Source organism: Cariama cristata, unplaced genomic scaffold (assembly GCF_000690535.1).
Source record: "Cariama cristata isolate BGI_N322 unplaced genomic scaffold, ASM69053v1 scaffold2826, whole genome shotgun sequence".
NCBI classification, from domain to species: Eukaryota; Metazoa; Chordata; class Aves; order Cariamiformes; family Cariamidae; genus Cariama; species Cariama cristata.
In genome coordinates, this window is record NW_009621346.1 from 15,949 (window position 1) to 28,013 (window position 12,065).

Genomic DNA, 12,065 nt, shown 5'->3' on the forward strand with positions numbered 1-12,065 from the left:
TATTTCCTTAGACCAAAGTCTAAGCCTTTGTTTACACTTGCTTGTGTTCTGATCCTACGGAGTAGATAAATGTGTATCTTTGAGAGAGAACTGCACAAGATACATCACTGCTTGATAGCAGCACAGGCCATTCCTGATTGTCTGCTACTATAGCTGCCTAAAATATTCTACAGTTTGCTCTGATGTGAAAAATCTTAAGCTGTCTGAATATATTTTTTTTCTAATCTTTCAGTCATTAGTGCCCTTTGATCCTGCTAAATTATTTGGCTGGCAGTCAACAAATACTCTTGCTGTATCAGGTATGTTACTTTTCAAGTTTTATATGCCTTTCTAGCCTGAGCACCTAGGATAAAATACCTTCCAGTGGAATGATTTGGCAGATAAACTTACTGAAAAGGCCATTTCTTTTACACCAAAACGAAAGTGTAATTGACTAAAATTCTGTTTTGATTTGTTAGGTTACCTTTTTCCATTAAGCTTTTCACAGATGGATTTTTTATTAAAAGTCTTATGAGATAGAAAAGCAGTATTTTCTTTTAAAAGCAAGTTGAGGGCCTAAGAAGTGATCTAGAATTCTGATTTTACAATGAGAATTGGAATTTCAGTGGGGTTTGGGTGTGCTGAGGTTTGAATTAGAACAAGAGGAGAGGTGTTTGATTGTCATCTCATGCTTTGTAGCTGAAAGCCACTTTCTATGTTTAATTCAATTATTTGTCAGCTCATAATAATGATGATATTTTTCCTAGATGCATCAAGTGACTTTCCTCATTTTTCATCCCCTGAACTGGTGAACAAATACGCTATCATGGAACGACTGGATTTTTTGTACTATTTGCACCATGGACGTCCATCGTTTGCTTTTGGTACATTTTTGGTCCAGCAGTTAGTAAAGAGCAAATCCCACAAACAGTTGTAAGTCTTCTCAAAAATGACAGTGAGTTCTTTTGAAGTTATAATTGAGCACATGGAGTAACATTAATCCTCCCCAACAGCAAACAAGTGGTGTGCATTGATTGCATCACCTGAAATCTTAGGTGTCCTAGGAGTCTATTCTGTCTAGCATTGAGTAGGATAGAAATCAAATATCACCTAAAAGAAGGTGAGCTCTATTTTGAATTACCTAAATAAAATCTGCACAATGAAAGCAAGGAATGAAAAATCTTCCAGTCATATCACAGTTAGGCTTTTCTTCTAGGGACCTGAGCCTCTAGATCACTTTGTAGAAGAAAAATGCTCCTTTTCTTTGACATTTCCTAAGGCTGGCACTTCTTTCATTAAATTATTAAGACAAATAATGTAGTGGAGATTGAAGGAATTAAATTTTCTGGCTAAAGCTTCAAAATTATGTGTTCAAAAGGGTACAGTCAAATTACACATCTTGCTTGAATATGTTAAATTTACTATTAAGTATATTCAAAATCAGTGGGAGTTACATCAGAACAAATCACTTTGTTTCTAGAATGTCTTGTTTGTGTGCTAGTCACTATTTGTTTCTTTTCGTCATTTCTATACAAATCAATTTCTGTTGTGTAACCAGCCAAGATTTGGGCAAAAAGGAAAACATACATTAATGTGGACCGAAGTACTTAATAGTTTAAAAGACAGTCAAGGATGCATGATTTTTTCAGTTACTACTCTGGAAAAATTTCAGATAACTAATGAACCCAGCGCTATAGAACCCTTTAGGGTACCTTTTTCACATTGCATAACCTGCAAATGAGTTTCAGATTCTTGATGCTGCAGTGCTTGGAATGTAAACTCTGCAATGGGGCTTTTTGCACTAAAACTGCTGACAGGTGTTTTTATTAATTATATTATCAAATGCATTGGCTTTAGTTTTTGGTGAAGTTTACTAAATTGCAAACTCTGTGCTTATCATGTGTGAGGCTTTATTCTCATACCTACATTTTTTTATAAATGTGAAACTTTTGGTTTGTAAATATCTTTCACACTAATGAAGTCTGTGAGTTTCGTAAACCTTGGAGGTACTTGTTTACATGGGCAATATTCGTATTTGAAAACTGGTTAAAAATTGTATGTGTTGACTGATGTTCTTTTTGTTTCAGGATTCAGCAAGCAGGAAATGAAGCCTATATTTTAGCTCTTTCTTTCTTCAACATACCTTCAGTAGGAGCAGCCTGCGTGTGTTTTCTAGAACTGCTTGGTCTCAACAGCCTCAAACTCAGGGTTGATATTAAAGTTGCAAACATAATTTTCAGTTACAGAACTAGAAATGAAGACTCTCAGCACAATCAAACAAGAGAATCTTTGGGTAAGGGTGTCTTTTGTTTGTTTTAAAGTAGGGCACTATATATTTATTGGGAAGAGAAGCAGAGATGGATTGAAAGATGGTGCCTAACTTCTCAGGAATGCAGTAGAAGCATCCTGTCCTTTGAAGAGCTAAGAATTTTGCTCTTCTTTTATTCCTGCTTCTTTGTAATTTTGAAGGTGCGTTTTGAACCTGGCATGCCAAATAAGGCAGGAAGACTGTAATATGACATGCAGGCAGAATTGCAGGAGTATCTATTAGATCCTGTCTAACAGCTGCCTAAGGCTCAATGTAATCTTTAGTAAGGTTCAACCTAATGTAGTAATATAACTAGATGATTAAACAAAGGGACATTACCAGATCTCTTTTCTCTTTTGTACTTGAAAACTGTCTTATAGCTGCAGTGAAATCAGGTGTTCAAATCTGTAAGGAAATTAAATTTATCCTAGGAATAACTTTAGAAAGTTGAATTTCTAACTATAGGTCCACAGATATCTTTTCGTCCCAGCTAGGAAACTACTGATACTTTTGAAAATGCTACCCTTACTCTAATCCCAAACAGCATCTCAGAAATAGTAATACATTCTTTTAAACAGTTGAAAAGTTAACAAAATTGGCTGATGGTGAAAAAGCAGCAGCAGCAGAACTTCTTAACTCCTTAGAAGAAGCCTTTTGGGATGCAGTTGAGCAGCAAGGAATAAAGAAGTGAGTAAAACATGGTTTAAAGGATTATGCTGGCGAATTGAGATTGAGCACTGAGTTTTACCATTTGTGTATTCAGATAACATGAAAGAGATCTGCACGTGCTTTATTGCAGTAAACTGAACAACAATATTTGAATTTAGAATATAGTCTTGGTATTTCAAATAGTAGAAGTAATAGATGTATATTGACAAGAATAAGGAAGTGCAGTCAGCATGTTAGACTCACTGTTCCACAGAGTTCTTGCAGCACACTTAGAAGTGAACATTGTTAACTTCTTTTCAAAGCTTACATTGTCACGATAGGGCAACGTACCTGCCTTGGTGGGTGGGAATGTCCACAGGGTGTAGCATGGAAGCTCCCACAGTGGAACATGACCTAATCTGTAGTGAAGTCAATGGAAGTGCTGGCGTTGCCATTAGCAGGCAATAGATTTCAGGCCACATGATGAGTTTATACATTGTTAACATCTGGTATAAATACCAGTTTATTACAGCTGAAGCTCTTTAAATTCCATGCAGGACATCTAGTGACTCTAGAAGGCAGTGGTCTTTGGTAATGCAGTTCTGTAAACTCCATAATATCAGACTGAGTACATCTTACCTAAAGGAATGTGCCAAATCCAATGACTGGCTGCAGTTCATCATCCAAACCCAGCTGTACAGCTACCAGCCAGATGAGGTAAGCTATCTCTGTATGATTTTAAATGAAGATAGAGTTTTTCAAGAATGTTGTCTGTGATGTTCAAAAATAAAAATAAAAAATGGAGGAAAAAATAGATTTTTTTTTTTAACAAGAGAATATCACATTATGGAGGCTAAAGTTTCATCAGTTTTCATGGAGATAGAAGTTATCTCAGGATGCTCAATATCTTCTGATTATGATAGCCCTTCTATTACAGCTGTATTTCCCAAATTTCCTACTTTTTTCTCCCTCTTGGTATGTGAAAAGCTAACACAAGACAAAGTAAATTGACTGCAGAAGGAACTGACTGTTCAGCAGATACAATAATATGCTTCTAAGAGCATGAAAGCTGACTATTAAAGGAGACAATTAGGAAAAAAATTTCATATGGGAAAATCGTATGTGATGTTATTATTCAGTAGTGGAGAAAACAATTTTCAGAGAGAAGTGATTTGAGTGTCTTTTTGAAGTGAATTGGACACAAAAGTATTTGCCAAGGAGGGACTTAATTTTCCTTTTAAATTTAGTTAAGATTATGACATACTCATACTGTTTGTAAGTTTAATTTAAAATCGTGTAGTTACTGGTTTTTTAATTGGAGAGTTACCATATGTTCAATGCAAGTTTTAATAAAGCCATGCATCTTTCCTTTCAAAACTTACATTGATTTTTGTGTAAAGATACTTAAGCTTTTGAGAATCCAAATCTGGTTTTGGTTTTGAATGTAGTTTAAAAATTAATAAAATATTACTAATATGTAAAATTAAAAGCAATATGGGAAAAGTAATGTGAGGAATCTAACTGGAAAATTCCAGGTAAGATAATACTTAGCAGGCCTAGGATTTTAATTTGGATCTCTTAATTGTTGTCTTAAAAAGAAGAATATGTAATTACACAACAGCAACTACCTAGACACTTTTCATGATATGTTGTTAGCAGTACAAGAGATACGACAAAAATGAGTGTCTCTAGGAGGCATTCTGACTTCATGTAAAAGGATGAATTTCAGTATTTTATTAGAGTAATTCACACCTACAGAGTACTTTTTCCTCTCTAGATCTCCAAAAATGTTTAAAAAAAAAATCTGAAGAATGTTTTATTTGTCTTTTCTGTGTATTTAATGCTTCAGTCCTTCTTCCCCCTCATTCTCTTTGGATCTCATACTGTATAGATGCTTTTGGTTCTGTTTTCCTAGGTCATTTCTATCCTTCAAGATTTCACTCCCATTTTACAAGATCACTTGATGTTGGCATTGGAGAAGTCACCGTTTTTGTGTCCTGATGCAGGGAGTCTTGAAAAGAGCGCTGCCAGTGTGTTCAAGAGCAATGCAGATAGTCTCTTTCAAATCCTTTTTCAGTGTCAGGGGAACTCGAACCCTTCTTCTTACCTTTTGACTGAAGGATTGAGAGAGCATGCTCCCATTCTGAGTGTTTTAGCAGCATGTTTCCAAGTGAGTATTGTTGAAGTTATTTATCTTTTAGAGGAATAAGTAATAAGAAGGTGATGGTTGTGCATAATTATGTTAAATGGTAGATATGTAGGTTGTGTTCATCAAGTTTTTTTTCTTAGTTTTTGTAGTGATGGCAAACAATATGACACATTTTGCCAAGTGATATATAATGAGGTGATGTCTGTCTCTGGTTATTATAAAACCATCATTTTTGTCATTTGACAGGATGCAAACATTATTCATTGTCTCTGTGTTTGGATAATTACTACTGTGGATGATACTACCAGAGCTGAAGCAACAAACCATATTCAAAGCTCAGCAGAAAATCACGAATGGGATCTTCATGACCTATCAGTTATCTGGAAAGTCTTTTTAAGAAAACAAAAAAGTAAAACACTTCTAAATGGCTTCCAGCTCTTTTTAAAGGTAAGTTAATATCTTTTTAGTGGAATACCTGAGTGTATATCAAGTCATCTTGGAGAGGAGATGACCTATAGATTCCCCGTCTGTCTTGCTATTTGTGGCCTAGATAACCTGGATATAATCCACTGAAAATCCCAGTCAAGTAAGGAAATTTTTGTATGGAAGTTCTTCCAATTATTACAAATTTACAGATCATATATCAACCTTGCATGCAATTTTAATAAATTAGAACTTTATTGTTCTGGTACTGAGGAAGACAAATTCTACATTTATTGAGGTACTTTTAGGAAAGAATGATAACCTATTTTTGTGTCTTAAAGGATTCCCCTTTACTGTATATACTGGAGATGTATGAACTATGTATGAACTGTAAAAAATACAATGAAGCTAAAACTAAACTGGACAAGTTTCAGGAAGGTCTCACAAAAGTAAGCAAATTCATTTTCTCCAAGTGTCAATGCCTAGTCTTCCCTTATTAGAATGTGATAGGCATCTGATGTCATATATGAAAATAATGAAAAAGGGTATGCTTAGAATGATCTGGGAGCTGATTTGTGAAGCAGTAGTTTTCAACAGATTCTTTTTATTGCTGGCGTTTGATGGAAAAATGTTTTTGACAATTCAAAACCCTCAATGCATTTTTCTAAATAATTTTGTTTTAAGTTGGTATATGCAGATTGAAATACAATGTCATTCTTCTTGTGTGAGCAGTTTACTGTTTGAAGGTTGGCATTGACTCAAGTAGGACCACTGTTGGTAAATGGAATTATTTGTGGTGAGTAAGTGTGGGATGTTCTCTGTTCTATATTGACCAGGGCAAGTCAATACTGAGCTGATAAACCGGTGACTTACAGGGAATATCTATTTAAGAAAGACAGTTTTTTTGAATATGTTTCAAAGTTTATGAAAAAATCTGTGACACTGCTTTAGTTTTGGTAGTTGCGTAGAATTTTCTTTGAACATGATTCGGTGAACCGAATTACACACTTTGATTAAAACACTGATTTAGCAGTTGGTTTTAAGAGGACCAAAGTGTTTCCATGCAGTGGTACTTGTTTGTCACATACAGATGTTTTCACAAATTATTTCAGTTCTTTCCATCAGAATTTTCTAGTTCCTTGAATATCTTGGTAACTGACATTCCATGTCATTAGTGGTTTTCCTTCCTGCAATTCAAGCTAAGGCTAGATCAGTTTCCTTTCTCTGTGCGCCACTTGCATAGCGGATATGCTTATAAAGTATACAGCAGTATGACAGGAGCTATTAATCTAGAAATTTATTTTATCTATCCATTTCTGATCCTTCTTGCATCTTTTATCTCTTCCATGATTATCAGGAGTAATTGGTGGTCATCCTGCCGTAAAATGTACTACTTTCAGATCAAAGTCAAATGTACATCAGTAATGGATCATGCCTCTTTGGGAGTGGCAGTTCATTGTTTCTTAAAGAAGGAAGTAGATCTGGAACATCTTCCATTTTCAGTGCCATTCCCACCAAAATGCAGAATACCTTTGCAAAAAGGTATTCTGTACCCAAACCCCAACACTTAAAAATCTTTATCTACACAGCTTAAATCTGAAGATGAACCAGCAGCTTCAGAATTACCTGTGCAATGGTTGGAATCACAAGCATTATTTCTTCTTGAATTGATGATGCAGCAATGTAGAACAGAATACGAATTAAGAAAGCTCTTACAGCTGTTTGCTGCAGCAGAAAATCTTCTACTCGATGGTAAGTACAGCTTCCTCTGTTAGATGATGTTACTGCTTTAATCTAAAGACCACATACAATGTTTTTGGAGTGACTGAAAATGTTTACTTTAAGTGTATTCATACTGCTTTATTTTTTTAATTTATATAACCAGACTTGGTCCTTATGGTGAATTGCAGTGGTAAAAATGTAACTGTGTGTAAGTCTGTTTGGGAGAAAGATTACATGCAAGTGTCGATGAGGAGCACACAAATTATCTGCTGAAGTATTTTAGTTATGGATTTAGAGGTTATTTTCAGTGCCTTGAAAGCTTTAGAGTGTAAAATCTGTGCTCCTCTGGCAGGGTTGCATGCTGAAGTAAGTAGCAGAATTTCCTCAGGTTTAAAAAACAGCTACCTTTGGTTGTTTACGTTCTTTTAAAACAGGCCCTTATGTGAAGAAACTCTGTGCACTCAGTGAGACCCTGAAGGATTCCTCCATATCAATTAATCGCTCCATCCTAACCAGTTACAATATGGAGACATTTCAGAGTGAGTGCAGATCGATTCTGGAGCAGCTACAAGAGAAAGGAATGTTCTCACTGGCTCGGGAGGTAGCAGCACTAGCTGAATTGCCTGTGGACAGCATAGTTACACAAGAGGTACAGTATAGTTAAATAATGATACTCACCTCTTAATACTCCTATTATTGGCAGTATTGAGAATGTTATTTCTCAGCCTTCCTGAAACACAAATTTTTCTTCAAATCACTTTTTATTTTAAATGCAAGTACACCAAACAAGTTGGCTGTAAGTGCTGAGCTGAAAGGGACAGTATAACTTTCCTTATTCTCTTACTGTTTTTACTTGCTACGCAATCAGTTATATTTGGTGAGAAAAACAGATGGATTTGTTGCATATTGGGACACTTAATCTGAACTCACTTTTTGAGTATGCTGGCTATCCAGTGTAGTTTTTCTTTTTTGGAAAGATAGTTGTTTAAAACCTCTCTGAATTTTGCAGGTTCTAAGAGATCTACATCATTTAAGAGACATTGGACAGTGGCGTCAAAACCAGACAAGAATTGAATTCTGGAAAAAATGTAATGACAACTTCATGAAAAATTCAATCTCCAGCAAAGCTGCATCTGATTTTTTTTTTGACCAGGCAAACACAATCTTTGAATCTTTAGCACATGAGAAGATAAACAGCATTATGGAGAGACATTTGTTGCTTACCCTAGCTGGCCATTGGCTGACCAAGAATGACTTGGTGTCACTGGACAAATTTGAAGAAATAGAGAAGCAGATATGGATTTGTCGGATCGCACGACAAGTGTTATCCACAGACGAGGGGTTAGGCAAGTCAAGATTTTCCTCCAATGTTGTAGTGAACAGGGATCTTACCTTTGATAACTTAGCTAGGGAGTTTTCTTTTTCAAAGCTCCCTGCTCTGAACACACCGAAGTACTTAAAACTAGAGGGTCTTGCATTCAGAGAGTCTCAACAGACCTTGACTAACGATGAGAAGGAATCACTCAAGTTTCTGATCGGATGCCTTCTTGATGAAGGAAGTGTTCATGAAGCCAACCGTGTTTGTCAGTATTTCCATTTCTACAACAGAGATGTTTCACTGGTATTGCACTGCAGAGCTCTGGCCTCAGGGGAGACTGATCTAGACAAATTACCCACAGATATTCAGACTCTCCTTGTAGCAAGAGAGAAAACATCTGAAAGCAGTGCATCTGAGCAAAGCAGAGTCCCAAGCGGTAAGTAAGACTGACCAATTCAGGCACTTAACAAGTAATGCCATTGTTGGGGCTCCACTGGATTCTTCCTCTTTTGTTACAGTGTTAATTGCCCCCAAAATTTCTGCAGGAAATAAGGTCTCTATGACAGTGGGTTGTCTCCTTGGTTCATAAATCCTCTAGTGAAAGGAGTTCAAAGTCTTGTAATATACATTGCTTGTATGTGCTTCAGGCAGGGTGTTTCTGATTACAGTTTCTATAGTCTCAACTGTTCATTTTTTATAGTTCACAATTCTGTTCCGGCAAAGTAGCACTGAACTTCATCTATGGTGCTGCTTTTGGAATACACACTCTAGGAAATCTTGAGTGTGTTTCTGGAGCTGAAACAAGGAAATCCTTCTAATATATTTTTCTGAATTCTTTGTACATTAGAAAGGGGTTTGTGTTTCTTAGTAACATCAAGGTTAAGGCTGATAATGTTTATATATAAAGTACTCTGTGCATATTTATGAAGTCTCAATGAAAAAGCTGTCAGCTGGAACATCACTTTCTAATACTAACGTGTATAAGGCTTAATAGAAATAGAGGAGTGTAAACGAAGCCTAAGCCATCAGAAAGACTGCAACTTATGCTTTCTTATGCTTAGGAATTTTATGTCTGAGATATTATTGTGGATATTTTGACTCATTTGTGTTCTGTCATATTGTTTGTACCCTAAAACTTAAAAATAAAACCAACTTCATAGGTATCAAGAGTTCAGTTTTCAAAGACTGAGAAAGTATTACGTATTTGCTACAGATTTCTGGAGTCTTGCTCCAAGTATAAGGCTTGTTGGTGTTATCTGTCTTTATGAGAAAGGAATTGATAGTATTTTTGTTTCCAGCATCAAGCTTGGAAGACTGGACGCACATTGTGGCTCCCTCTCTAGATGATCAAGTTGTTATCGGTCTGAAGGCTCTCATAGATGAATGTGTCCATGGGAAAAACTACTGCAGACAGGTTCTCTGTTTGTATGAACTTTCTAAGGTATGTGACTAGTAACATTATTGAAGAAACTGGTGTTTTGTATCAAGCTGTGCAGTGGAAGTTTGTGGAGGAAAGGATAAAGAGTGGTGAAAGTACTCGTCAGGTGCCTGAAACAAGCTTCAGAGGGTAATGTTACCAAGCCTTTGCATAGGAAAATGACCAGATGCTTCCTTGGCATGAAGTATTGAAATGAACTCAACTCCCAGACTCCCTAGGCCCCTACCTCTGACTCCGCTAAGCCAGATTTCAGCCTGTGTCTCTTTGATGTCCTTTTTTATAATCTTTTGAGCACGTGTTATTCATCTAGCACTTTGGTTTAGACCCTTGTTGTGGGATGCCTTCATAGTCAACACCGACCCAGAAGCAGACAGAGATAGTAGCTGCCTTAGAAGTTTTACCACAGAAGTGGTCTACAGGCTCCACACAGTGGCAGCTCTTTACCCAGAGGCTAATCAGAGAGGTGGCCAGTAAGTTCTGAGTGGTTTGACCCAGACAGTGAAAGGAGAAGGAGCAGATTGTTGTTTGCTGCCTTGCTGCTCCTTGATTTTCATGATTGCCAGTAGCCCACCTCTGCTGCTTCTCCAGAGGGTGCTGCTGAACACTTCTTTCAGGGTACAAAACCCCTTTCCATGATTTGGTCCATGTTTTTGGAACATAGCATTAGATTTTTCTGAATGAAAACAGCAGCGTGTGTGCTGAAAATATTAGTGTCATCTTTATCACAGAGGTTCTTAGATTTGCCTGCAGAATTTTTCATGCCTCTAATATTCAGGGTGAGTGCTTTAGGTTTGAGCTACTAAGAAGCAGTTGTATGACTGGCTTGTTCCCTTTTATACCATCCATACACTTCTTGCCTGAAGCTGGATGTCCATACTTTTGAATTAAGGGTTGATCGTTGTGTTTATGAGGTATGTTTTTCGATTAATTTGTAAAGTTGTAATATGTTACAGCAGGGTATTTACAGAGCCTCACTAACTCCTCTTCCAAATGTAGCAAATGTAAAAACCAGTATATCTTTTTGACTGAGAGTTAGTGGTATGTAGAGAAGAGGAAAAGGAACCTCATAAGTAAAACTTACGCAGTAAAACGCAATTCTTCGTTTGGGAGGAGATATTCCTGTCTTTCTTCCAGGTATTTTAAGTGTTAAGGTTTATATTTGGTTCATCTCTATCCATGTCGACAGTTCTGAGAGTATTAAACTTCAAATACAAAGTACTTGCGAGCCATCCTGATCTGAAGAACATTAATACTGAAGATGTACAGATGAAGGCCCTGTTAACTGAAAGAAGGATAGATTATGTTTGCATTTTTTGAAACTGAGTTTTGCCTGCTTCTCCAGCACTCCTCTCTTGCATCAGTTCACCATTAAGAAGATGTACTGCAAGTCAGCATATGTTCTGGACTGGAAGTTTTCTGGGTAGAATCTTCTAAGTGTATGTCTGTTTCTTAGGAATTGAACTGCTCCTACAGTGAAGTGTCAGCCCACGACCCTGAAAAAGTGCTTCGAGCAATTCTGTCATCCCATCAGCCGGACAGATGCAGGAAAGCTCAGGCATACATCACTACGCAGGGTCTCCAGCCTGAAACTGTGGCAGAGCTAGTGGCTGAAGAAATCATGCAGGAATTATTGGCATCTTCAGAAGGGAAAGGTAGTAAAGAGGCTTGATCTTGTATTTTAGCATTTTGGGTTGCAAGTGTGGTATTTGTGTATCTGAAAAACAGCCCTCACTCTTGAGATATTTGCATGCTAATTATAGTCAGTAATGTTTGGGTGGCTCTTGTATAAGGTTTGTAAACCTTGTATATCTTGTATAAGGTTTTATACAAATGTTTATTTTTAGTTATTTTTGTGTCCAGTGTGGTGTTGCAGTAGTTAAAGTGTTTTTTTTTTATGGATGTAAATTTAGTAGTTTTTAAAAAAAGGGTTGTTTGGGTTTTTTAATCATGACCTTTGCAACCCCACATCATCTGACTTGGAAAGACTCATGTTCATTTCTTTGTGTAAAGCATGCCAAGAGATTTTCCCTTTTTTTTTTTTTTTCTTACTTTGTGAAATGAGGGATGTTCCTCAGAACAG

At 36.7% G+C, this 12,065-nt stretch overlaps 1 protein-coding gene across 1 annotated transcript in view; it reads left to right on the plus strand.

Annotated features, from left to right (window-relative positions):
- The window catches only part of SPG11 (spastic paraplegia 11 (autosomal recessive)), a 34,257-nt gene that overhangs the window by 15,080 nt on the left and 7,112 nt on the right, over window positions 1-12,065 (plus strand). Inside the window, exons 19-31 of the mRNA XM_009701911.1 lie at window positions 233-299; window positions 747-912; window positions 2,067-2,272; window positions 2,866-2,974; window positions 3,493-3,652; window positions 4,851-5,105; window positions 5,331-5,531; window positions 5,849-5,956; window positions 7,097-7,259; window positions 7,664-7,878; window positions 8,239-8,983; window positions 9,846-9,988; window positions 11,439-11,637. Of these exons, the coding sequence (XP_009700213.1) occupies window positions 233-299; window positions 747-912; window positions 2,067-2,272; window positions 2,866-2,974; window positions 3,493-3,652; window positions 4,851-5,105; window positions 5,331-5,531; window positions 5,849-5,956; window positions 7,097-7,259; window positions 7,664-7,878; window positions 8,239-8,983; window positions 9,846-9,988; window positions 11,439-11,637 (2,737 nt within the window). The remainder of the gene's footprint in view (window positions 1-232; window positions 300-746; window positions 913-2,066; window positions 2,273-2,865; window positions 2,975-3,492; window positions 3,653-4,850; window positions 5,106-5,330; window positions 5,532-5,848; window positions 5,957-7,096; window positions 7,260-7,663; window positions 7,879-8,238; window positions 8,984-9,845; window positions 9,989-11,438; window positions 11,638-12,065) is intronic.